A 27,820-nucleotide genomic window follows, 5' to 3' on the forward strand; every position below is an offset into this window, starting at 1 on the left:
GGAGTCCAGGAATGCAGAATTCCTGCTAAGGAGAAATTCTGGCTGATTTCTGGGAAAAATGGTGGGTGAAAGATGAAGGGAAATCCTCTTAGAGGGAAAGAGATTCTGTGGGTCTGTTTGGAAGAGGAAAGGAATTTTCATGGAGAAATTTTCATGGCTCGTTCATGACAAGGGCCTGGAGTGCCCAGACAAGGGGAAAGGCAGAGGGGATATTTAGATGGAATTTTGGGAAGAAATCTTTGCTGTGAGGGTGGTGAGGCCCTGGCACAGGGTTGCCTGGCTCTGCTCATAGCAGGGAGGTGGAACAAGATCATCTTTAAGGTATCTTTCAACCCAAACCACTCTGGAATTCTATGATCCATATCTTCATAGAAACCCCAACAATTTCACAGTACAATGCAACAGAATTACAGTAAACAGAAGCATCCTGGCCAGTTTACTCTCTTAATCATCTCCTGAAGATGCCTTAGGAGGAGCCCAGATCTCTCCAGGACCACCAGCTGAGGAGCTCTGCCCAGCATGGAGAAGCTTGGAGATGCTCTTCCCATGCACATCCAGCCTTTGAAGACGCTGCACTGCCTGAAGTCGCAGCCTCTCCCCAGGCCAACAGGCAGAGACTTGAGAGCAAAATCTTGGGGAGCTGCAAAATCTGGTGGTGCTGGCTTAAATCAGGTTTTAAGCACTGTATCCTCAGGCAGTGTTGAGAGGAGGCTCCTGGAAGGGAAGCACAAGGAAGGGAGGGATTTGAGCTCCGGAGGAAGCGGGATGGGAGAGGTGGGAAGTTGTTCCTGGAGATAAGGAGATGCAGGGGAGGCCACACAGCAAATGCTCTGGGGCCTGGCTTCCTCTGCTCATCTGAGGCTCAAAAACTGGGAAAAAAAGATGAGTGTAGGGCTGGTTGGCTCCAGGAGGTGATGGCCACACCTGGAATGCTGAGGGTGGCTAGGTGGAGGTTTTGGGCAAGCAGTGGGAGAGGAGCAGATCCCATGGAGATCTTTGGGGTTGGGGCTACCAGGAGGGTCCCAGGGATGTTTCAGTGTCTCCATCCTTGGATGGTTTCAGGAGGAAACTGAAAACAGCCCAGAGCAACCTGGTGTGATCTCATGGGTGACCCTGCTTGGAGCAGGAGGTCGGAGTAGAGATGTCCCCAGGTCCCTTCCAACCTGAATTTCCCTCTGATCCTGAACCATACCAGACTGTTCCTTCTTTTGAAGAACCTTTCCAGAGACACCAGCACACCCCTCCAGAGAGCAATTTCCTGATTTTTTGCAGGCCAAATGCCCCTCCGGTAAATCTGATATGGCCAAAGAAGATGGTCTTCAAGTCCCTTCCAACCCAAGTTATTTTACGATCCTATAGCACCTGGAGATGTCCCAAAACATGTTGAAATGAAAAAGCCATGACATAAAATTATTCTCAGGGGCAGTGGTTTGCTCCCCCATCAGGCAGCAAACATTTCTTTGCTCCATCCACTCTTGGAAAAGCCAAAAGGAACTTCAGCAGTGACCTCCACCACCACCAAATTCCCTCCTTGCATGGAGCCAGTTTGCAAAGAGAACACCCAAAAAATCCTCCCCATTTCCTGGTCACCCTCAGCCCCCTCTATTTCTTAGCCAAACTCTTCATTTACAAAGAGCAGTGGCTACAACAAAACAATTCTGGGTAACTCGGGGTCAGCGCTGCTATTTTTTGAGACGTTTCCTGTTCTTGCAGGATCTTGGTGTGTTGTGTCTCCATCACCTCCTGCATCCCCACCCTGTGTTTGATGGGTGTGTGGTGCCAGATTCAGGGTGGTATAAACAAGCAGATCTCAGCTTGTTGAAGTAACTCTCACCCTTTTGTTTTCTTTGACCTGGGGGCTGCTTTTTTTGCGGTAAGAATAAAACAATCATTTCAGGGCAGAGGAAATTTTAATATCTCTCCTCCTAAAATAGCACTAGAGAAGAATGAAGATCTTCTAGCCTGAAGAACTTGGATAGATGGAGTAGGAGGCTTTTTATAGCCATCATCATTTATTACTTAATTTTCCCTCCCCAGGTAAAAGTGGAAAACTTTTCAAACGGCCTCATTTCATCCTTTCTCTTGCTATTCATAAATTTTTCAGGAAGAGCTCTGTAGACAGCAAGTCCATTCTCTGAATGAACATCCATTGCCTGGAGGGTGGACTCCTCTGAAACATTCATGGGATCCCATAAATGCAACAGGATCCCATAAATCTGAGCAAAAAGGAAGAAAAACAGTTCTTATGAAGCACAGCAAGGGACTACCTTGTTTGTTTACCATGCAAGCAGAGCACAATTCATGTTTTCTCTCCAAGAAATTGGAATTATTTCCTTAAAAGTGCTGTTAGAGTAAGAAAATATCTCCTTGATGCTACAGAGGGATAAGGAAAAAGCAAATTGAAAGCCCTGAAGCATGGATCCTTGGCTCTTAGGATACTGAAAATGGGATTTGTGAGTCATAAGCTTTTCTGTTTGGATTTATTTGGAGCTGCTGACTCTGGGGTTATTTCTGGGATTGCCCAGTTGAACACCAGGGGTGGAGACAGGGCTTCCTGAGGTTCCACCATCCTGGGAAGTCCTGCAGGATGGATCATGGATGGTTCCTTAGCGTGCACCACGACATCAAAGTCATCCCACAGCCCACACACCCAGCAGCCAACGTTTTTCATGGGGAAGGGTTGTGCAGGTCCTGGCAGCATGGATGTATAAATCTTTAAATAAAATTCAGCCTCCAGCCTCACTGAGCAACCATCAGCCCAGGGTGGGAAGTTTAGGCGTTCCTCATGGATAAGGGAATAAAGAACCTCTCCAGGTGCACACCTCAGGGTGAACAGCTAATTTTGGCCTCTCTGTGTGTACAACATTGTTTTCTCCAGCAGGGATTTGCTAAAAATAAACAACTATCCAGGGAAGAGGGTGTGCAGGCAGCTGTCTCCGTGGGGAGATGCCAATGCTGAGGTACCCAAGGTGAAAAGACAGCAAGGATCAGCCCTACCAGGTCACACGAGCAGGCTCAACCCAGAGCTGGTGTTTGCTTTTGGACAAGACCTAGCTCAGGAGGACCCAACAAGCAACACCAGCGCAGCTTTCCCCCTCTTTCCAAACCCCTCTTCCTCTCTTTGGGAATTGTTGTGGATTTCATTCAGCTCCTGCAGCCCTCAAAACGTGCAACAATAGTGGGATAGTGCAGCTCAGGAAGCTGAGGGCAGGAACAATAGCTGATCTCATGTTCTTTCCTCTTCCACCTCACCTCACTCCTTCTCCAGGAAGCCTGACCTCTCTGTTGGGTGTTTTCCAGGTTGTTGGCCTGATTTGTCATCCCAAGGGAAATAACAGGCTGCAGGCCACAGCAGCAGTGTGAAATATCTCCTTTTGTTGGCTGAAAGTGTTTTGGGGGAAAAATGTTCCTAAATCCCATCCTGTAGTGGGATAGTGCAGCTCAGGAAGCTGAGGGCAGGAACAATAGCTGATCTCATGTTCTTTCCTCTTCCACCTCACCTCACTCCTTCTCCAGGAAGCCTGACCTCTCTGTTGGGTGTTTTCCAGGTTGTTGGCCTGATTTGTCATCCCAAGGGAAATAACAGGCTGCAGGCCACAGCAGCGGTGTGAAATATCTCCTCTTGTTGGCTTGGTTGGAAAGAGTTTTGGAGGAAAAATGTTCCTAAATCCCATCCTCGGAATATCCCTTTTCCCTCTCCTCTGCCACCATAGCCTTGATGTGTTCCTGAGGCTTTGGAGTGCCCATGCAAGCTCATGGAGATGAAGAGGAGATGGAAGAGAGGAGATGGAAGGAGCCAACACAGAACCCAGATGTTGCAAGGAAAGGATGAGCTGTCAGGACATGTCTCCTTCCTTTTGTGGGTGTTGGATGTCGAGGGGGCTTGGGAAAGCCTTCTGGAAGCTGGTGGTTCATGGACTGGCATGGGACAACCAGCAGGAGCTCTGCAGGAGGCTGTCCACTCAGACAAGAGAAGCAGGAGGAAATCATTCCAGGATCCTTCTAGAAGGAAGCCAAGGGTTTTTAGAAATCCTATCCACTTTTGCTTCCAGGCCTTCAGCTCCCATTGCTGATGCTGCCTTAGCAAGCTCAAAGCGTGTCCAGAGGCTGAAAAACCAGGAAGAATTTGGGATCGGGATGGTGCCAGCTCCTTGTCAGCACAACCTGTGCCGTGGGGACTTGTCTGTACATGGAACCATCAGAATTTTATCATGGCCAGCTAAAACGCTTCCCAGTGGCTGCAGGTCAGCTGGGCCACGGCCCAGAATATTTATTTACCTTGTTTTTGCTCTGTGGCACTGAGCAAAGTCCAATTTGGTTTTTGGGAAAAAAAGGAAAGGATACTTTGGAATGTGTTCTCACCTGCACCAGGTTAAAAGTGAGATGGGAGTGAGAGCCCCTGAGTGCTCCCCATTGGGTTGGGGTCCTTTGGGAAGGGAAAAGGAACTTGGTCCAGGCAGCCCCGTGGCTCCATCACACCCCAAAGCTGCAGATTTGGGGCTTTACGCTGCTCTTGGCAAATACTGGTGTAATTAAAATAAGATGCAGACAAGGGGTCTTATCCCACTCTCCACCAGGATTGAGGAGCTGGGGGGATTAACGGGGCTGGACACAGCGCAGGGAGCTCGTCACAGATTAGCACTGGGGGATGGGGATTAACGTTCTGAGGGGGAATGAGAGCCTTCACAGCAAATTCAGCTTGCCTTAATGCTTACTCAACATCTAGTCCTTCCCCCAAGGGTAGGTGAATGCAGGAGGAGCGGGATGTGCTCCCTCAGCTGAGGGATGTGTGATGAATGGCTTTCCAGCCATGTCCCCCTCCAAGCCTGGCTCCAGATCCTTCCCTGCATTGTGATGACCTCAGTCCTTTATAAATCCTTGCAGGCTTTCTGTGCAGGACCCAAAATCCCTGCTCCTGCTCCCTGGGAGCTGGGGGTGCTGACTCAGTTGTTTGCAATGGTGACACATCAGTAAAATAGGAGAAGACAATGGGGAAAAGGTGTCAGAGGCCAGGCCAGGCTGGGATCTCTGGGCAGAGCAGGATAAGGCAGAGGAGGCAAAACTCCTTTAATTTCTGCTCTGAAGAGAATAAAGGGTGTCTGTAAGGGTGGTCGTGCTGGTATTAGCACACAGAGAGGTCCTGGTTGGAAAGGGGGGGGTTATTTTTAGGATAACAAGAAAAGGACCATGTGGGGTGCTGGTGACACCCATGGGGTGTGCGAAGCTGGGGGGACACAGGGAGCCAGGGCATGTCTGTGTGCTGTAGGGTGTTTTGGGGACAACACTTTGGGAACACCAGGGTACATCACTCCGTGGAGATCCAGGACACATCCCTCAGGGCTCTGTGGGATGTTGGGGGTCTCCGTGTCCCCCTGCTCCTCGGGGCTCTGTGTCACTCCTCCTTGGGGCTTTTGTGTCACCCCTTATCGGGGGGCTCTGTGAAATCTCTCCCTAAGGGTCTCAGGGGGTCCCTTGTTCCCCTTCCCCGGGCCTCAGGGGTCCCTTGTCCCTCTCCCGGGCTCTCAGAGCCCCTTGTCCCCCCTCACGGGGTCTCAGGGTCCCTTGTCCCCCCTCACGGGGTCTCAGGGTCCCTTGTCCCCCCTCACGGGGTCTCAGGGTCCCTTGTCCCCCCTCACGGGGTCTCAGGGTCCCTTGTCCCCCCTCACGGGGTCTCAGGGTCCCTTGTCCCCCCTCACGGGGTCTCAGGGTCCCTTGTCCCCCCTCACGGGGTCTCAGGGTCCCTTGTCCCCCCTTCACGGGGACTCCCTGCCATCGGACGAGCCCAGGCCCCATCGCAGGGGGGAACATCAGCTGCGGTAGGGGCTGGACGCGCCCAAGAGCGAGCGGGGGGGCGTGAGGGGTGTGTGAGCAGGGGGCTGGACTTGGACGAGCCCATTCCTACCAGAGGGGCGAGCAACCTCATCCCCGATACGTTTGCTCCCAGATAGAGCCGATATCCAAGAATTCCCAACCGCATTTCCTGCGAGAGGAGATAAAATTCGGGATAAATCCTTCGCGACAGAAAAAGCTGGGAGCGGAGGGAGCGGTGCGGGTGTGCCATATCCTTTCCCCCCCGGGCCGAGTGGTGCGCGCGGCGCGGGGCGGGGCGCCGGCCCGCAGCGGCGGAGCCGCCCCGTCGCTCCGGCGCATCGCGGTCGCCATGGCGCTGTGCGGCCGCTCCGCGCTCCTCCCGCCGCCCCCGCGGCACCGGCCCCGGCCCCGAGCCCCGGGGCCCTTCGTCAGGTACCGGAGGGGCAGCGGGGAAGGCGAGGAGAGGGGTGACAGCCAGCGGCAGGGCTGCGCTGAAGGGGCTGTGGGGTGGGGAAGGGGTGTGCGGGGTCTGTTGGAGGGGCGGTGAGGGAGGGATGTGGAGAATTTTGATGAATTGAGAAGGAATTTGGTGTGCGAGAAGCTGAGCTTTTCACAGCTGTGGCGCTGCTCGTGGGGGAAATAGCGTTAAACGCCTGTTTGGGGGCGTTGGGGTGCGAGGCGCTGGAATGGAGGGGATGGGGAGGGGTTTTAAGCGGTGGGATGGGAACTTGAGGGGTTTGATGTGGTGAAAGTGGGGTGTTCACAGAGCTGATTTGGGGTACAATAGGGTTTTACACCTGATTGAAGGCGTTGGGGTGCTAAGGATGGGGGTGGGACAGAAGGGATGAGGCATCAAGGAAAGGTTTTCCTGCGTGGCACTGAGCTGTGGGGGGGTTGCCGTCAGATTTGGGACCATTAAGGCGGTTTTGGGGTGCTGGAACATCATGTGAGGTGCTGGCAACGAGAAGGAAAGGATTGCCCGTGCTGGGGACAGGTAGGTTTGGCAGGTGGGAGGTGCTGGTGGCCCTGCCAGGGTGGCAGACAGGAGCCTGCTGTGACCTTGTGGATGCAGGGATTGTCAGAGGAGGAATCCTGCTGGAGGAGGGCGAGTGGGAGGCTGCGGGGGCTCAGGAGCAGCAGCACAGCACGGGGGGCTTGTGTGCTCACAGGGGCTTTGGGGGTGTGTTTCTGTAGGGGATAAACCTAATTTGGGAGGGGTCAGCGTGGGCTTGCCAATAACAGAAAAAAAAAAAAGGCTTGTGAAAGGCAGGAAAAGTGAATTAGGGTAGGGGTAGCTGAGGTTTGGGAGGGGCTGAGAGAAAGAAGAGGCTGTGTTTGTGTGGGTGCCTGCTGGGAGGGTTTGTGGGTACAAAGGTAATAAAATTTCCTGAGCTTTGAAAATATGTTGGGTAGGGCTTGACAGGAGCTGGGGTGTGGGGACAGGTGAGATGGTGGCACTGGCTCTGTGGGAGCTCAGGTGTCAGCTCAGGTATCCTTGGGTTGCCAGAGCCCTGTTTCCTTTTGGAGACTTAAGGTGCACCCATGTGTGTGATGCTGCAGCCCATTTCCTAAAGGGTTTGAATAGAGCAAACGGCCTCAAGGTGTGCCAGGAGAGGTTTAGGTTGGGTGTTAAGAAACATTTCTCTGATTGTCCGATTGTCCAGCACTGGAACAGGCTGCCCAAGGCAGTGGTGGAGTCTCCAGGTATAGAAAAGGCATTTAAAAACCATTTTTGTGGTGCTTAGTTGAGCTTTAATGGTGGCTTTGGCAGCGCTGCGGTAACAGTTGGACTCGATGGTCTTGGGAAGCTTTTCCAACCAAAATGATTCTGTGATTCTGTTTTATGGTGCCACAAAGGACAACCCAGGAACTGAAGTGCTTGATGCTTTCAATAGTTGCAGCACAATACGTGGAAGTATTCAGCAGTGGGAAGCCAGATAATCAGGGAAGGGAGAACCTTGCACGTGAATCGCAGACAAACACTTGGCCAAGCTGCCTGCCTCTGTGCTTGCTGGAGATTTTCAATTAAAAAACAAACAAACACCAAAACCAAACAGCTTTTTATCTTAAGTACAAGAAGGGAACAAAAGAATTTTCACTTTTTGGATGATTTGCCAGTGAAATGAGGAATTCTTCAGTGAGAAAAAGAGAGAAATGGGGGTTGTTCTCCTTGTTTAAAACACATGAGCACGGCTGGTTATGTTCCCTCTCTCCCCTTCTGAATTGAAAATAAGACAGAAAAAAAAGTGACCTTTCCAAATATTTTTTTAAACTGAATAAATTAATCTTAATTATTTAGAAAGAGCTTGGTATTTCTTTAGAGCTGTAAAGTATCTAAAAATTCATGATGGGTAACGAAATGCCAAGATGGTTTAAAAAAAAAATGCTGAAAGAGAAAATGGTTTCCACTCAAGCCTTCCTCTTCCTGAGTGATTTTTGTAATCTGAGACCCTGTTTTAGAGTTGTCATGAGAACATTCAGCCTCTCTGAACATCTGCAAGCTTTTGAGCTCCACTGGGAGATGCAGCCAGCAACTGTAATTTGGTGCATTTGTAGGAGCCATGTCATCTGTTAATTTTTTTTTCATTCTTGTGCAGTTCTTTTTTAAATTTTTTTAATTGTCAGGCCAGATGGAGGCCAGTGTCTGCAATAAATTTCCTAGGCAGTCAGCAGATAGCAGGCAGTTAATAAAAATAACTTAAAACAAAACAATCTGTTACCCTCCCCCCCCACTCCGCCCCCGAGTTCCCAAACAGGAATGGAAAAATTCTTCAGACTATATAAAGACTAGAGAAAGGGCCAGAGATAATTCTTGGAGTTCTTCCACATACTTGAGAGTTTTGGTCTGCCATGGGGCACCTTGGGAGCTGGGGACCCTCAGCATTGTAACAAGTAAAGAATGGGTTTGGAAATAGAAAGAAAAAATCCCTTAAGGAAGAGAGGAGTGCTGCCCAAAAAAGGGGAAGTCTTTTTGGGAGGTGATGTCATCTTTCATGTGCCTGTGTTTGGTGTTTTCTTTGTGAATAAAAGCATTTCTGAACAAAATCCCTATGAAGTGCTTGTTTTAAATATCTGCATCAGAAAAATCGATGCAGATTTGTTCTATTTCACAGCCCCTACCCAATCTGAATTACCTTTATGTAAAACAGAGTAAGCAAATCCTCATTATTCATTATCCATGTGGTAACATAATACAGATGAGTTCTCACCATGTGTCCATGTGGGGAAATGCAAAATGAGTCATTGGGTTAATTTTTCTGTTGTCTCTTCCTCTGTGCTTTGCATTTTCCTGCTCTAACTGTTCTGTTGTTAATCACATCGTGGTTAAATATGTGGCTTTTTTTTTTTGTTTTTTCCATGAACAGGGTATTTGAGAGCACGGGACCAAAGAGTTGTTGTGGTTTCCCAACCAGTTTTTGCAGGGGACATGTCTGTGATGAAAGATGAAGAAATTTTTCTGTGCCTTTGTGTTCCTTATGTAATTGTGCTGAGGTTCAGGATTTTGTAAGAGCACAGTTGCACTGGAATTATTATTTCATTTTTTTTTAAGGAATATTCTGTGTTTTAGCAATGCAAAGAGAGAGCTGATTTAACTTGAAGTACAGGGGGAAAAAAAAGAGAAACAACCCCCATTCCTTGAATATGGATGGTTTTCTGCCACCTTGGGGAAATAAGAATGCTCAGGGTTTGCTACAGTGAGAACTGAGGGGTGTGGAACCATCTGATTGATGGGAATAAAGAGGCAGAAAGGAAATCTACCTCGAGGAGGAGCAGAGCTATGGTGTGGACCTTTCAGCTGGAATTCTCCCTTTGTGATCATCTCAGCATCTGATTTGGGGCTTTGTGGCCACCTGGCTGCAGAGGTTTTGGCCCAGGAATGAGCCCTGAAGGTGAATTTAGTCTTGAGGCACCGAAAATCAGCTTTGATTTCTGCCCTGTCCTTTTAATGATGGCAGAATAATCACCCTCGAGCTGCTGCTCTTTGTGACTTTTTCAATTCTTGTCATTTTCTCAGCTGATAATATTTTGGGTAGGGAATAATTGATGCCCTCCATAATGTGCTGCAACATAAGAAAATGAAAATACAGACATGGTTTTTATAAATCAGCCTGTTAAAGAGAGAGAACAGCAAGGCTGAGGGTCTGACTGATGGGCAACCCATCATTTATAAATATCCTCAGAAAGTCTGTGATTGTGCAGAATGACATCAGGCAGTTCCAGATGTTTAGTAAGGAGAGATTCAGGCTTGTTCCTATGTGCTTTGAGGTCTCTGGATTACAGAATTGAATATTCCTGTCCACTTAAGGTCAAGATTTAGTCCTGAAAATGCACACAGAGTTAAAATTTATTTATCTATGTCCATTGTTTTCTCACTGTTCCTAAAAAATGACTTGACCTCCTATTTATAATCAAGATCCCTATGCTGACTGTAGAGAAATTTGCAAAATAGGTGGAAAATTGACATCTGTCTTAAGGTGGGTGAATGTTGTCTTTTATGAGTGCCAAACAGTGAAAGAGATATTTTGAAATCAATGAAATTCTGAGAGTCTTTAGCTCAGTCTGACTTCTGGTGTCTGTTTTCACAGCTACAGTAAGGTGGGGATAATGTCAGACTGTGGGAAATGCAGGAAAATCCTGGATTCTTAATACAAGCAAACATTTCTGATAGAAATCATGAGGTCAACAAAAAAACCCAAGAAATATAAACTCGATTTTTTGGGGACTAAAATGGAAACAGATGCTCACAACAGTGAGTTAACAAGAAGTGAGACTTGGGAAAAAAAAACAAAACCCTCTGTGATTTTTCATTCTATTTAATTTATTTATTTATGGCTTATTTATTTATTTAATCAGGCTGTTAATGGTAAAACCATTGACTTTGGTAGGCAGCACGGATCTGTTCAAGGTGAGGATTTTTCCTAATGTGGAGATATTTCTGATTTTTCCCTGCCATCCATCCATCCAGCCTTGGCCACGTGCAGGTTTTTAGGGCTGCCAAGCCTTTGTGGGGGAGGAACAAAACATCTGCCAAGATGAGGAGAAACACACGGGAAACAGCAAAATGCCAGCTTTTGTCAGCTGAATTGGGCACAACTGAACACACCTGCAGCCCTGCCAGGCTGGGGGAATCCTCTGGGAATTGGGAATCCTCTGGGAATTGGGAATCCACCCCTGCCAGGCTGGGGGAATCCATTGGGAATTGGGAATCCACTGGAAATCCCAATTTGGGGATTCTCAGCTTCTTTTTCCTGCCCCTGTCAAGGTTGGGATTGAAGGCACTTGAGATGACATTTTTAGATTTATTATTTCTTATTTATATTACAATTTGTGAGTTCTGCAGCATTCTACTAACAAGGCATAAAATGGCAAACTGTCCTTTAGTACGAGGTCTTTTAAGGCTAAACTGTCCAATTAAGAAATGACACCTAAATTATTTTCACTTTTAACCTAATAACTAATCACTCATGTCCCACAATGTGGACTTTTCTGTCCAATTACAAAATACCACCCAAACCCATGAAAAAGGTGAGGAAGAACAACCAAAAAACCTCCATCTTGCCCCATATATTGGTATATTCTAAAACCTTAAACTCTTAAATTTTCCACTCTGTGATATTACACACTTCTAATCAAGCTACACACCCATAATCCCAGTGCTATCAAGCAATTTTGGAAGCCTTCTCTGAGTCCTCGGGTCAAATATAGTATTTCTTGTGGGTCTGTGCCCTTCAGCACAGAAATTTAAAATTCTCAGCATCCAGGATTCCAACAGGGATCAATGGGCGCTGCCTCAGCTCTGGATTACCACGTCAAGAAAAGGCAGCTTGCACTCAGGTTAAATCCAACCAGCAGCCAGGGGAAATAAGCATTGTGTGGGGGGAAGAAACGAGATGGAATGGAAATTCAAGCACCACGTGGCTTTCTGGAGGAAATGGATTTGTTCTTTGTGATTGAGAAAGGCACAGTTGTTAATATTCTCTTTATTTGCCAACAGACGTGCCTTGCAGCGCCGTGTCTGTTACCAAGCTGTGACAGGCTGGCTGTTGTAAAGCGAGGTACTTTGCATAATTAGTGTGAAGACGTGAACAGATGAGCACTAATTCTTAGAAGTTAATGATTGTCAATTATCTCCCCCTTTTTTTTTCCTGGATCCACTCCAAGATTAGCGGAATATCAACTACCTCAAGGTACAGTTCCTTAATTGGCCCAAGCACAATTATTGCCAGCTGTCACCCCAAAATGTGGCTTTGCCTTTTGACCTGCCTTCATCAGCAGTCAGGTCAGCTTGCTGCTGTTTGAAAGCGTTGTTTTCTTTTTAATTCCTAGGCTGGAGGTTGTTTGGATCCATAAGCTGATCCGACTTGACACAAGGCTTCCAGATCGTTAGTGCAGACAGAAAGGGGCTGAGAAGGGTGAGACTGTCCCTGGCAGCTCCAGGAGATTTTATCCTGCCTTAAACCCACAGAGAAATCCCACTTTCTGCTCAAAAGTGATGCAAAAATTCCCACTGCACCTGTTTCAACTTCTTACCTGCTCCAGAAATTGTCTCCTAGGTGCATTAATAGCTTCCAGCTCTTGTCTTGCCCAAATCTCGTTGGAATCCAGGATTTTGGAGCTTCCTTAGGACTGTGTTTCCAAACACACCTGTATTTTTTTCTTATTTTCAGCAGCAGGTTACTGTAGGTTTAACTGTGGTTATGTAGATGGTGGATCCAGAGGCACAACTTCCAGGGAAGCATCCCACAGGTTTGTGTGGAGGTTGTTGTTTCCATTTCCATTTGTGCTGTTGGAGCAAAATGAAAAGGACTGCTTGTTTTGGAGATGGGAAAAGTCATGGATTTTTGTTCCCAGGAAAGCCTTTTTGTTTTTGGGAGATGACTGTTTAATGTGAAATCCAACAAAATGCCTTTATTTTCCCCTCTCTGACTTTATACACAGTTTAGCCTGTATTGTTTAAAAGCATGTTGTAAGAATTCTAATTATTCTCTTCCCTATTTCTGAATGGCATCTTTCTTCAGGCACACAAGTCCTCTGTGCTTAGTGTCAGCCTTTGAATATAATGATTTATCCACACTTGAAATGATGTTAAAAATTTTTCTGTGAAGGAGCTTTTTCAAAGAATTCTCTCATTCTCTCACTTCTTAAATAAGGCTAAGAAAAAATATTCTGCTAAATATCTGTTTCATATTAAGAATGAAATAAATATCTTTATTGGACATAACACCTTACTGTGAAATAATGAATGTATCATTTGCTCTGTGCTTTCATGTTTTATGTCAGGATGTACAGCTCTGACATCCAGATTTACCTGGCAGAAATGTTTTAGCAGCTTAATCTGAGATCTTCAGATATTTTTAAGGGCTGCACCAAAGTTACAATTTATTTGAAAAATAAAGTAATTTGAGGAGAGTAAAATTGCTAACCTAAAACCTTAAAAAAGGAAGGAAATACCCAACCTGCGAGGATTCTCCTCCCCCAATTCTTCTTCCCTTTTTCTACCCAGTACTTGAACTGATCAGAAAATACTTCCCTAGAGCTCAAGAAGACAAAAAAACCCATTTATTTTGCTTTTCTCTGCTCTGGTCTTCTTGCACATGCTCATAACACTACTTCTTTCAAATCATAAATGTGTTTTATTGGGTAACTCTTTTGTGGAAGCCTTTGAAATTAAAATTTAAATATCTTAGGAATAGCTAACCTTGTTTCATAGGTAATGTTTTTTAATAAAATGGAAAAAGCCCCTGAGTTTCCATAATTGTTCTTTGTCAAATTGAGTTCTAACCATTTTTCTATAAGTGATCAGTACAGGTAGGGAAAAAAATGGGAAAAAAATCAAGATGTGTATTGCTGCTCTGTTTATAATGCACAAGAAGTTCTAAAAATGTTACAGGTCCTTAAAAACCTGATTTTGGCTGGATAATTAAATTTGCCTTCACAGTTGACCATGAGTAGCAGAGAAATGATTGCATCTTGTTTTTGAGGAGCTGAAGGAAAATCTCATTTGTTTCTGTTAACTGTTTCTTTCCTCACTTTGAGCAGGAGCAGGAACATGCACCCTCTGATATGGAAAATGTTTTATTAAAAGTCACTCTGGGAGCTGCTTGCTGTGTCAGTGCAGAAGTCCTTGGACATGCTTTTTCTCCCAGTCCTTCCAAATTGTCCTTCAGATCCTCTCAGAAATCATGGAAACAGTTCCTTTGCAGGGAGGTCAAGAAGCATTTTGAGAAGGATTTCACTTATGGACAGCTTTGTACAAAAAGCTGCTTTCATGTTTTTGGTTTTTTTCAGAGAGGCTCCAGCAATCCTGCAGCTGCTCCTCAAATAACTGTGGGCTTGTGCAACTTGTGTTGCTGTTTCCATACCAACAAATGAAATAAGTCCAATTTGTGCCCACAGTGAAGAGTCTGGGGATTTTTTTTCTGCTCTTTATCTCATGATATGGGAAGTATAAAAAGATGAGCTGTGAATAGCTCGTAGTGAATCATCTGTCAGCCAGCTGCTCTGGGCTCCTGTTTAATGATGGGATGGAAGTTTTCCAGAATAAGACACAAAATCTTAAATTTATATAACTGTGAGATTCAGATTTAGGTGAGGTTTGAAAGAATGAATAGTTAGTAGTTGCTTAAATGTGCAGCATAAAGTTCAGTGTGGATTTTCTGGCATCACCCATGTGGGCAAACATCTGATTGTACCTGATGAAGTCTGATGTCATCAGTGGCTTTAATTTCTGTTTCCATATCTAAGAGTGGGTCAGAATATCCATCCATCCATCCATCCATCCATCATCCATCATCCATCCATCCATCATCCATCATCCATCCATCCATCATCCATCATCCATCCATCCATCATCCATCATCCATCCATCCATCATCCATCATCCATCCATCCATCATCCATCATCCATCCATCCATCATCCATCATCCATCCATCCATCATCCATCATCCATCCATCCATCATCCATCATCCATCCATCATCCATCCGTCCATCCATCCATCATCCATCCTCCATCATCCATCCATCCATCCATCATCCATCTGTCCGTCCATCCATCCATCCGTCCGTCCGTCCGCCCATCTATAAAATACTATATTTTGAAATATAATATTGAAATATTCCAGATCCATCCATCATCCATCCATCCATCCATCCATCCATCCATCCATCCATCCATCCATCCATCCATCCATCCAAATATAAAATACTATATTTTGAAATGTAATATTGAAATATTCCAGGTAAAAAGAACAATTGAGGGATTCAGAACCAAAACATTTGACCAAAAAAGGGATAAAATGACTGCTGGGGACTGCAGTGACTTTGTGCTTCCCATGGAAGTATTTCCAAATGAATTGTTGTCTGTCCTTTATCTCTGATGTTTGAATTTCACTTAGATTTGCCATAATGGAAACCTTTCATGTCCATTCTTTCTTTCAGAGAAAGTAGAGCATAATAATTGCAGTGTTGCTGAAAAAACCTATTTGCTTTTTTACTTGGCTAAAGTAATGCTGAAAATAGAAATATTTGACCTTACTTTATTGTTTGTTTGAACTGCTCATAAATTTAGCTCTGTTTGACTGTTTCTGTGAGAGACATTTGTTTCCTGGAGCTGAACAGCTCATAGTTCTATAAACAAGACTATAAACAAGAAATCCCATTCAGTAATATCAACAGTGAAATTTCTTGTCTTTTATCTGCATTTAAACAAACTCACAGAATGTTGCCTGGAAGCACAAATTGTGTTGCTCTCTGTGTGGCTGTTGTAGCTGAAAGATGCATATTGGGCAACTGAATTAAAATTTATTTAATGAACTATTCACTTTGATTATTAAAACAAAAATCTGTCTGGCTGTTACAGATGGGATTTTTGCCTGGTTTGAGGATAAATATTGGCGGCTGAATTAAAATTTATAGAATACATTATTAATTTTTATGGTAAAAAAACTCAGCAATACTTGGCATTGTTTAATTTCTCTTTAATGTTTGAATTGATGATCTTGGAAGTGTTTTCCAACCTTAATGATTCTCCTGATGGTGCTGGAGGTGCCAAAACTCTTTCCCAAACTCCTGCTGGGATATTGGTGCACCTGTGGTGCTTTCTGATGTCACTTTGCTTTTTCTTCTCTGGTAGAAAAGAGAATTTCTGCTGGCCAGGTGAGAACAAACCTGAGCAGCAATTTTTGACGGGTTGGAGATTAACAGAGCTCATGGGTTGAAGGAATAGTTAAAATTCCTGTCTTCTCAGTGCTGTCAACTTCATCTTTTAATGGGCAAAAATCATCAGGAATGACTTAAGGTCCATCTCAAGAAAAAAAACCTCAAATTGAAGTGTGTCCATTTACTTTCTGTAGTAAAGGAAACAAAGCTGGGTCAGCTCTTCAGCCTCCCAGTTTGACATTTCACAGCAGTGACCTTGAGGACAAATTCTCTTTTTTTTTTTTTTTTTGCAGCTGCAGCCGCCTCCGAAATATTCAGAGTATCCTGACACAGAGCAGCAAATCTCAGCCTGATGGAATCCTCTGCATTTTAGGTTAGTGTTACAATTTTTGTTCTCATTATGCTGATAAGGATACCACGAGTTTCAGAAAGAAGAAATTCATCTTGCTGCTCCAAGCCCCAGCCTGGTTTCTCAGCTGATGTTACATTCTGTTCTCCCTAAACAATTCTTCATCTTATTTACTAATTTTGGGCAAAGAATTTTAAAGAGCGGCCCCAGAAACCCAGGAAGCAGTTAGGAGTTAAATGTTTGCACATAAAATTCATGTGGTTTCAGTGCTTTATTTCTGCTGGGATTGGGAGAAAAGGGCAGCAGGAAATAAAGGTGCACGTGCAAGTGTGCTGTGGGAAAATAACAGGGGTTTTGTATTGCTTTAAAACCATTTCATGGACTCTTGTTTCACATTATATCATCAGTGTCAAGATCTTAAAGGAAAAATGCAGACATTATGATTGAAAACTTGAGTCCTTAGAGAAAAGGACTGAGGAGTAATTGTTTAAATAATATATTGCAGTTAAATAGCAGAAATCTGGTGTAGCCCTAAAGAAGCTCTGTGCAGGAGGTGATACCACAGCCTGTTTTTTTTTTTTGTTTTATTCTGTTTTTTAATGATGTAGCAAGAGAACTTAAAGCTCATTTATTGGACTACAGAATAAAATTTTTTAATATATATAAAATTAAATACAATTATATATATAAATATACAAATTTATAAATATATATGTATAATAGCTATATTTATAAATATAATACATAATTTATAATAGATAATAATTTAAAAAATTATAAACAGACAATAATTTATAATAGATAACATTCTCTTCTAGTCAGTGCTAACTGTACAACATGACCCTTCCTACCCTGCATTTTCCAGGGTAAGAGGTTAAGTCTCTAAGTAGTAACTGTACAGCCAGAAGCTCTGTGAGGTCACTGTGTCAGCCTTCCAGTGAAACTTAATCATACAGGATAAACTCCTTGGGTTTTGCCTTTGCTGCTAATTTAATTCCATAAAACATGAAATTAACATTAAAAATAAATATAAACCCCCCATAATTTAATTCCATAAAACATTAACTGATGGCACTGCAGTATTTAATTATTGTGAGCTCTGAGACTGCAGAGAGTCCCAGGTAAGGAGCAGTGACTAAAACATGGCTCAGCTTTAAGGAAAGCAAAGGAGTTGCTTTGTGTAATCCCCAGTGTTGTGTGGAAGATTTAATTCTCTTCAGAAGAACATACCTCTTTCTAAATAAGCACTTGTGGTATGGAAACATAGGAGGTGTGTTTTGTTGGGAGATTTGGGCTTTGCCCTGATCTCTCAGCACCCACAATGGGACCCTTGTCTGCTCTGGCCTGGCTCCTGTAGCCTGCAGAATTTCTGGCATAGCTTCCATAAAACAGGCATGTCACTGTGAGAAATGCATTAAATCTGTCATCAAACACAAGCTTCTGATGACAAACCCATGTAGTTTTACATCCTGAGTCCTCTTGGCTTGTTGGAAAGTGGATACTCACAAGTGTGGTTTTTTACAGGCAGTGCATGTTCTGTTTCACTTGGCTGCTTTTAATGGCCTGCAGTTAATGCAGCTCCTCACCTCAACTTCATTTTCATGCTGAGCTGGGAGATAAAACCAGAATAAACTTCCCCAGCTTTACTTCAAGTTCATTAATATTTGTACTGAAATCAAACCCAGCATTGGGAGATCCCAGAGAGAGATGAGAATTGAGCCACTGTTGATGCAAGTATTTAGATGGAGTTACAGCTGATTTTTTAAAAAGAATCCTCTGATCTGATTTTGAAGGGGTTGTGTGGTAACATTCCCGCATTCTCTGCTGGGGAGAAAAGGCCTCACAGCTGACAGGAAAAAGGAATTTGGAGGTTGGCATGTCAAATGGCTTTAAGAAGCTGTGATGTCTCAGCTGAGTGTGTTGCTGTTCAAACTGACCTACTCAAACTATATTTTTAATTATTTTCTATCATAATGGTGTTTCTAGGCATCTTACCTTTCAGCAGAGATTTTCAGCTCCTTGTTCAGCTGCTCTGATTTCTGAGGATGTGCATTTGCTCTGAGCTGGGGGTGTCTGTGACTACTGCAATTGTAGCTGCCCTGATTGTGGATGAAACTGTTTCACCATTCAGCACAGCTGAGCTGAATTTTTGCAAATATTGATATTTATTTTCTATTCTCCTCGAAGAGTGTGGAGATACTTTCAAGGCTGTTGCAGTAAATATCTATTTTACTTTGGTTCTGTTCACATACTGCTTTTTTAGATTATAAATAATCTAGAGTATTTATTCAGTTTATATATTTAGACAATATAGTTATATACTATATAAATACATATACTATATAATAAAAATTGTAATAGATAACATATAATTATATATATTATAAACATAACACATATATAATTATATATTATATATACACACATATATATATTATTATACATAATATATACTATATAATATATTATTATAGAATTATGTATATAATCTAAATATATAATATATAATTATAATGTATAATATATAATTTTATTATAATATAGTTATATATAATCTAAATAGAAAGATATGACATATAAATTATATATGATTTATAGTATATGATATTATATGATTAGATATATAACTAAATATATAATACATATGATTATAATATATAATAGATCTAATATTATGATAGTATAATTATATATAATATAAATATATAATACATAATATAAAATGATAATATATAATAAATATAAAATATATAATATATAAAATATATAATCTAAAACAATCTAGATTATTTATAACCTACAAAATCAATATGTGAACAGAAAGACCATGTTCACATCATCTTTTTTAGATTATTTTTTCTCCATTATATCCATCCCACACAGAGCTCTCCCTGCTGGGGTTTCTCCCACATTCTGAAAACCTTTAGTCCATCGCTCTGTCTGTTCATCCCATTCCCTTTCCAAACAGAGATTATTTTAAGGATTATTCTGCAGCAGTTCCAGAATTCTGTTGCTTTTGGGCCAATATCTGAAGCTGAATTATCCATTCCCTCCATCCTCTCCCTCCTGCTGTCCCCAGGTGCATTTTGCATCCCTGCCTGTGCCCTTGGGTATCTCCCCCCTCTTGATCTTAGCCAGCAGACAGATTTCCCCCTGCATTTGTGAAAAATGCATATTAGATGATTGGCTCTTGGCAAATATTAAAATGAACACTATATGGGTTATTTTGGAAAGTTATGTTGTATTAATAGCTTTTAAGCAGTGTGATAAATAGAGTTTTTAGGCTATAGCATAATATTAAAATAGAAACTATGTGAAGTGAGATGCTTTTTTGTAATTGACTCAAGAAATGGAAAAGATAAGCAAGAAATTCTTCTCATTATCTTCTCTGTATGGAGATACAACAGGATTCCAAGAAAAGAATTATTGCCTCCTTATTGGGAAGGCCCAGATCCCAGGAACCAAGGTGATTGATTTACAAGGTGAAGTTGCTTCTCTTCTTCATCTTGTAAATCAAGATAAACAGAATAATCCTTAGTTTGAAAGGAGTGTTTGCATCATGTATGAGATATATGAATATTCAACAGGCTGGTTTTTTTTAAAGGTTAATCCTGTGTTAGAGAGCTCTGCTTTTTGGGGCTTAGTGCCCAGGAAGCATCCAGAGGTCCATAATTCTTTGCTTTTATTGTCCTAACTCTGATTGTCCAAATTCTTACTGCTTTAATTTTTTTATTACTATTTTCATAACTATTTTATTACTCTTAAACTGTTACAATTTTAAAACAATTGATTGGCGTTTTTCACACTTTGTGCCAGCTAACAAAGTGCTGAGGGGCAGCTGAGCCCTGCCTGGGGAGCAGAGCAGGAGCTCAGGGTGTGCCCACACCCCGGCCAGGGGCTGGGAACAGGAGGGGGAGTTCCAAACTCCCAGCTCAGCTGGAGACAGGCGTCGGGGTTTCCTAATTAATGGCCTTGCCCATTGTTCTGGGGAGGACTCCTGATATGGGTATCTTATCTTGGTCATTGTTTCATTTCCTGTTTGTTTTCTGCTAGCTGTATCTGTTCTTTAACTCCATATGTTGCTGTAGAACAGCACTAAAGGCTCAGTGTGAAAGCTCCTGTCTGGACAGATACTTGGAAGACCCAAGTAAACCACAAATTCCAAATATTCTGCAGAATTCATGGTTTTATGTTAAACAATTACCTTCCTTGAGTGGCTGTCAGTGCTCTGCAAGCAGTAAATTCACCCATGTCCTCTATTATGAGTTTAATTTGTCAGCTGTCCCCCTTTAAGATCTTTTGTTTTCTCTTCTCCTCCTTCTGTCATTAACTGAAAAAGCAGGGCTTTGGAGTTTGGCTTGGAAGATCTTCCCTGCTCTAAGCTGCTGTACCCAGATAAAATCTCAAACTCTTCAAGTGATGGTGACATCAACTTTTTTTTTTTTTTAAGTGAGGGCAGTTTCTCATTTTTCTTCTGGTCTTCCAGAAATTAGAATCACAGGATCATAGAATGGTTTAGATTGGAGGGATTTTAAAGATTACATAGTTCCAACTCAGTGCCATGGGCAGGGACACCTCCCACTGTCCCAGGATGCTCCAAACCCTGTCTGACCTGGCCTTGGACACTTCCAGGGATCCAGGGGCAGCCACAGCTGCTCTGGGCACCCTGTGCCAGGGCTCACCACCCTCCCAGGGAACAATTCCTTCCCAATATCCCATCCATCCCTGCCCTCTGGTACTGGGAAGCCATTCCCTGTGTCCTGTCCCTCCATCCCTTGTCCCCAGTCCCTCTGCAGCTCTCCTGGAGCCCTCTTAGCACTGGAGGGGGCTCTGAGGTCTTTCTGGAGCCTTCTCTTTTCCAGGCTGAGCATTCCCAGCTCTTTCAGTCTGTCTGTGTCAGATTATTGCTCCTCTGAGCCTTCAGAAGGTGCCTCAGTCAGGCAGGTAATCAGTGGAGCAGATTATCCTCAGGAGATTGTGTGTGCTCACTTCCCAAGGCTGCAGCTGATTCCAAGGAGGCTGATTACATTGAAATGGAGTTCCCCAAAACAATGGGACAGTTTCTTCCTGAAAGAAGGGAGTCTCCACTTGTTTGTAACTAAAATCCCACCTAGACACAAGGGCTTTGGCAGGTATATTTGTGTGCTGAGTCCCACTGAATTCCAGATTACGTTGGTGTGCCTGCTTTCATGGGGCTGAAAATGTCAATAAAATAGAGGGACACTTATGAATGAGAGGTCAGAAACAGCAGGGGAATGAGGATTCCAAGATTATGGCTGGAAAAAAAACTTTGAGGGCTGTGAAAGCTGGGACAGATGTGAGGCAGCTTTCCACCAAATATCAGATGCCTTGGAATACACATGAACTACCAAAGTTACTGAGCAAACAGAGTTTATGGAGATGTGGGATTCACTAGCTGGATGCAGACACATCATGTAGCATTTTAAAGCTGAAGCATAACATGAAAAAGGAGCATAAACAGGAGAACCTGAGGTTTGTTCCAATTTTTGCCAATTCCAGGTGACTCTTGACTGGTTTGGTTTCCAGTTCAAGTGCTGAGACTCAGATGTTCAGGCCATGTTATTACATTATCAATGTCCTGATCTCTCTTTTAGCAGAGCTAACAAATCCTATTTTGTTGGCAGCCCTTCCACTGTATCCTAATGTAACAAATCCACATTTGTTGGCAAGGATTCCACTGAATCCTAATATAACTTGGTAGGAAAACTTGCCATTAGAGGAATTTTTTGGCAATCAAGACTGGTGATCTCTGTGAAATGTGGATGGCAAGGATTCTGCTTTATGTGCAGTTGTACTTGTTTGAAAAAACTGGGTTTATTACATTAGAATTATGACTGTGACTGTCATCCAGAGAGATGAAGATTGATGAAAATAGTTTCTAAATCTATGACCTCATTCCTTTCTTCTTGAATTTATCTTCTATCCCTTCATGCTCCAGATCTTCGATTGTTTTCATTTAATTTTCCCAAGGATCAGCAAAGATTTCCTTGGAAGCTCTTTGTGCCCCATGTTTTTTGTCAGAACATCTTTTCACAATTTGTCAGAAATCTGCAGTGGCTCTCTGGTGACTCAGGGATTGCTCTATAGCACTGATAAGATAATGTTTAATCATGTATTCCAAAGCAGGAGATTTGGGTCACAGGATTAGTTTGTTAGGAGGCTTCAATCAAGAACATATTAATTAGAATGCATCCTGCATCCAGACAGATGTTTGAATTACTAGAAAAAACGGAATTTTGGATGCACAGCACTGCAGAAAACAATACTTTTAAATTTTTAAGGAATACTTGTGGATTTAGGTTGAAAGGGGGATGTCAGCATGTGGCAGTGATCTTGCAAAATCTCCTTTTTCCCCACCCTGTTCTCTCAGTGTGTTCAGTTGAAGAGTTGAGTTCATGCTGCTGCTTTAAAGTTTAATAAATTGAGGAAGAAAAGAAACTTTTCAGGTGTGCAATGTTAGGACACACACCAATTCTCTGTGGTTTTGCTTTGCAGGGATAGACAGTCGATACAATGAAGGGTGCAGGGAGCTGGCAAATTATCTGCTCTTTGGTTTGTACAACCAGAACAACAATGACTTTGAAAGGACAGGTTTTCCTGAGGAAGTTCTGGATGGTGAGTAATATTCTCAACACTTTTTACCTGTTCTGGACAGAAGATGAGCAGAAAAATGACATACAAAAAAAAAAGAAAAAAAAGTCATTAAGTCTCAAGTTGTCTGTATATACCTGAAAATATCTTCTTAGAAACACTGCTGAAGGACTCATTTTTAAACATAAAAAGATATATTAAATGTGTTTTATGCTCCACAATTTATCTCAAATGTTGTAAACTTACCCAATTACAGTCCATTAGTTCAGTCAATGTGTGTATATACATGTTGTTAATTCTGTGTGATCACACCTCTGCACTTCTAAAATACTTGAGCTCTTTTTTACTTCACCACATTAACTCACCTTTGTCATACTTGGAATGTGGCCAATCCCTGTGATCACAGCTTATTATTCCCTTATTTGCACGAAACTTTTGGATATCTCCCCTGCAGGCTGTGGTGTTGATAGTTTTTTACTTGAAGCAACTCTGATGTAACATCAGGCAAGAGCAGCTGGAGTTTAGAGTTCTGGAAGTGCTCTGGGAAGGCTCATCCTGACCCTCTTGGCTGCACAAAGGACAGGCTGATGCAAGTCCTGTGCAAGACTTGGGAATTACCCCCCAGTTGTCTGGAACAGTAACAAGTGCTTGGAACTGTCTGTGGCTGCCAACTGCTCCTTCTGCTTGTTTAAAAGAAATCAGGAATTGCACTGCGTTCAGATAGCTGAACAATTTTCTTTTTTAATGAGGTGCACAATAGAAAAAATGTTTCTGTTCAGTTTCTCTTGTGTGTGGAGTCCTGATGCTGGAATGTTTGTTGTGATTGTTGCAGATATAATCATATTAATAAAACCTGACAGTGTTCATCTGTACTGCAACCCTGTGAATTACAATCAACTTTTACCCTATGTGGCACACTGGAGGAACTTGCATTTCCACTGTCTGACTGAAAATGAGGTAAGTGAAAAATGAATGCAGACAAGATTTGCTAATGAACTTGTTAATGAACTGATCCTTAAAGTGAAACTTTTAAAAACATTCTTTGCAGAAGCCTTTTTTCTCTTTCCTCCTCAGCAGGGGAGTGATATGTGTGTACATCTGGGTATTATCATTTGCTAAAGTGTGCAAGGAGAATATGTTGTCAATACTTTTATTTGTTGGAGTGTGAGGACAAATTGCTCCTCTCTCCCACTAATTGCTGTTGTTTTGACCTGAGTCAGTGATCTTTTAATGAGGAAAAAAATGTGGGTTGTGAAAAATGCCAAATGTGAGTCAAGTATCACAGTCAGTGCTGAGATTTCCCACATCAGCCTTGTTTGCTGCCAAAGCAACGTTTGCATTGGCTGCTAATAGGTTTAGAATATTAGGAAAGATGGGCTTAGTAAGTCCTTTAAAATCAAGAAACTTCATTATGTATTTTCATTTTAACTATTAAATCTGTCTGTTAAGAACTATTAGCCTCACTTCCACTACATCCCATGACTGATGTGAGTTTCATCTTGAAGTTAAAAGTCAAAGTATTCTAGCGAAAGTCCATTTATTGTTGTGAAATATTTTTAGAGGAGTAAACAATGAAAATACTTTTTGTCTGGGTATAGAATAATGACCTTTTCATGCCAGTGGAGACTGGAAATGCTTCTGCCTACACTGAGTTCTGTGTAGTTCCTTCTCTAAGTTAGAATTGTACTGAATTCTGCTGGGAGTGGGTTTGGAGCCTGTGATGGTGAGTGAAGCCAGTGGAAAAATGAGTGGGAAAGTCAGGGAGAGAAATCTTTTGTTCCCTTGAGTTTCCAGCTTGGGAGTGATGGGGCTTATAATAGACTGATTGTGTTTTTATGTGTCTGGTTGATAGTTTAGATCACAGAATTAGGAAATAACTCAGATTACAAAGGACCTCTGGAGATAATCTTGTCCAGCCTCCTGCTTCAGTGGTGAGATCAGATCAGGTGACTCAAGGGTTTTCTGCAGCTGGGTGTTGAAATCATCCAAGGATGGCTGCAGAACCTCTGCTGGCTGCCTGCTGCATTTTCCCACTGTCCTCCTAGTGAAAAAGTGTTGCCTTTTGTCAAACCAAAACCTGATTGCTTTAAATCAAGACTTTTGTCATGACCACTGTGAAGAGCCTGATTTCACCATCTCAGTAATATTTTGGAGGTGCAGATATTGAGCAAGCCTGGATCTCTCCCTCTGGGACAAGTGCTGCATCCCTCTGATTGTGGTGGCCCTCCACTGATCCTGCTCCAGTTTATAAACACCTTGTCCATGGATCCCAAAATTTGTTGTGGATACAATTCCAGGAGTGCAGCAGAGAGGGATAATTCTTGTTAGGATAGAACAGCTGAGCTCCAGGTTAAAACATGCCCCAGCAAAACCTAAAGCCTGGCTTCACAAGTCTTCTTTGTTGCCAAAATCCTTGCTGAAAGGGCAAATCTGATGCTGGGAGAACACGTGCACTTTGGAATCAGGAGCAGAGGAGTTCTTACCACACAGATGCCAGTGCAGCTGCAATCTCAGCTATTGAATTTTAAGCTTCATCTGCTTATGGGCTTTGATATGATTTATCGTGGTAAAGAACCTTAATCACACAGTGTTGCCTTGAAAAAATGATGTAACTGGCAAGGTGAACTATGTGCTTTGTTCTTTGTGGAAATGAGGGGAAAGGTTGGTTTTGGAAGCTGAAAATACAGTTCCTACTTCATTGTGAGTGAGTGAGCTGAGCACTTCCAGTCACATTCCCAATGTATAAGAATTGGCAGTTTCCTAGATTACTGCTGAAAGACAAACAAAACCTTGCTGTGTCAGGCTTTAAGTGCATCCTGTTTACAGGAGAACTGCCTGCAGTGGCTTTTAAGTACTCACTTTAGGGATAGAAATAACTTCATAAAAATGAAACCAAAAAAGCACAAGAATTTTAGAAATAAATAAAGCAATGCTGTACCTGGCTCTGGCACAACACAGAGCTTCTGCTTCCTTTTTTCCTTCCTACTTGCTTTAACTAGACCACAGGAATTTAAGAGAATATCCTAGTTATTGGGCAAAAAATTATCCCATATTGTTAAAAAAAATGCTCATGTTCAAAGTGACCAAGTAGGATTAAATACAGAAATTTGCTCTAGCAAATTTTGGGGTGCCACGGTCGAACTGGCTGCAACAGCAGATTGTGAGCAAGCCTTTAGCACCCTGCCAAAACCCAAGTTCTTATTCCAATGACATTTTGAAGTCTTGAGAAACTGGCAGTTGTTTGGGGCTTGGCTTTGAGCTGCAGCTTTGATCTGGCTTCCTGGGATTGAAGGAGGAACACACCACAGAGGAGCTGGGGCTGCAGCTTCAATTCAGGCTTGGTTTAAAAGAGCTTGTTCTTAAAATAAATGTGTTGGGTGTACCCTGAAGCTCACAAAAAGTTCATAATCATGTCATTTGCCTTGATAAGAAGCTCAGAGCACTGAACATAAAAATAAAATAAAATAACATAGGCAAAACACCTCTGCCTTCTGATCTTGCTCCAGAAAACAAGTGGCTCTTGAAGAAGCCTGCAGGGCTGGACCTGTTGGTTCCAGGCTTGCTGCTAAACTGCTTCTCAGGTCAAAGCCAGTGTGTTTGCAGGTTTGTGTTCTGTTATAAAAATGACTTTGTGTGATTTGTCTCTTCAGTCTGGTTTTTATGCTTTTCTGAGTTAGGAAATTTGCTCTTCAGTCTGCTGAAGTCTTCAGTTCTGACAGTGTTGCATGAGGGTTTGTCCTCTTCTTGCCTCCTCCTTTTCCTGCAGTTCACCTCTCCCTCAGACCAAAACTGATTCTCCTTGCCTAATCTGTGACCTGGGGCTTATTGTGACATTGATTTTCCTTGCTCAGTGTTGGTTAGCTGGTAATACATTATCTTAATTTTTTTTTCCCTCAGTGGTACGTTTTTTCGTAGCACATCAGTTGGTACCCTCACAGTTACTTTTATCTTTCAAATCTGGATGTTGAAAGAGTTGAACTGAAACTTCAGCTGACTGAAAGCTGAAAATAAAGTCTGTAATTATGCCTTCATATGTCATGATTAAAAACCTTGAAGTCTGATTTTTTTCCAATTTTCCATTGGCTTGAGTACATCCCTGCCATGATGGGATTTCCAAAATCCCAAAGCACCTCCCAAAAATGCCTTCAGGAGCCTGTAGGTGATATTTTAGTGCTTTACATACTGCATCTTCTCTTTCCTACCAATCAAATTAGGGCATGCCTAATCCAATTTGATTTTAACTGGCTTCTTTCAGTATGAGGATGAAGAAGCTGCAGAGGAATTCAAGATTTCCAGCTTTGTGGACATGGTCAGGGATTGCAGCCGCATCGGGATCCCCTACAGCTGCCAAGGTAGGGTGGGTGACCCTCAGAATTTTTAGTTTTTGGGGTGTTTTTTTGGGTTTTTTTTTTTTTGGTCTTTTTTTGGGTTTGTTTTTTATGAAGGTTGAGATTGAAGGTATTTGAAATGGTATTTCACATTCAAACTTAGATTTTTAAAAAATTTGTTTTACAGTTTCATAAGTAGTGAGTTCTGTAATATTTTACTAACAAGGTATAAAATGGCTAACTGTCTTTCTTTACAAGAAGAACCTTAAAAGATTAAACTATCTAATTAACAAAATTATATTTCAATTATTTTAATTTTTAACTCAATAACTAATCTTTTGTGTCCTGCAATGTGGATTTTTTTGTCTAATTACAAAATATTCCTTAAACTCATGAAGAAGAAGGTGAGGAAGAGCAACTGGCTACTACTTTAAAACTTCTTATATAGCTTTATATATATTATTATATTTTAAAACTTTAAACTCTATGTTTTCTACTTCGTGATGTCACACACTCTTATTCAAATGACACACTTGTAATCTTAGTGCTGTTAATCAAT

The 27,820-nt window shown here is 42.5% G+C and overlaps 1 protein-coding gene across 1 annotated transcript in view; it reads left to right on the plus strand.

The window, feature by feature from the left end:
• The first annotated feature begins 6,142 nt into the window (after positions 1–6,142).
• Positions 6,143–27,820, plus strand: part of DNAAF9 (dynein axonemal assembly factor 9) — a 66,271-nt gene continuing 44,593 nt past the window's right edge. Inside the window, exons 1-5 of the mRNA XM_039723866.1 lie at positions 6,143–6,243; positions 16,266–16,345; positions 22,838–22,957; positions 23,766–23,890; positions 27,189–27,285. Coding sequence (XP_039579800.1) covers positions 6,161–6,243; positions 16,266–16,345; positions 22,838–22,957; positions 23,766–23,890; positions 27,189–27,285 — 505 coding nt within the window. The 5' untranslated portion in view covers positions 6,143–6,160. The remainder of the gene's footprint in view (positions 6,244–16,265; positions 16,346–22,837; positions 22,958–23,765; positions 23,891–27,188; positions 27,286–27,820) is intronic.

Source organism: Passer montanus, unplaced genomic scaffold, assembly GCF_014805655.1.
Source record: "Passer montanus isolate IOZ18808 unplaced genomic scaffold, ASM1480565v1 scaffold109, whole genome shotgun sequence".
NCBI classification, from domain to species: domain Eukaryota; kingdom Metazoa; phylum Chordata; class Aves; order Passeriformes; family Passeridae; genus Passer; species Passer montanus.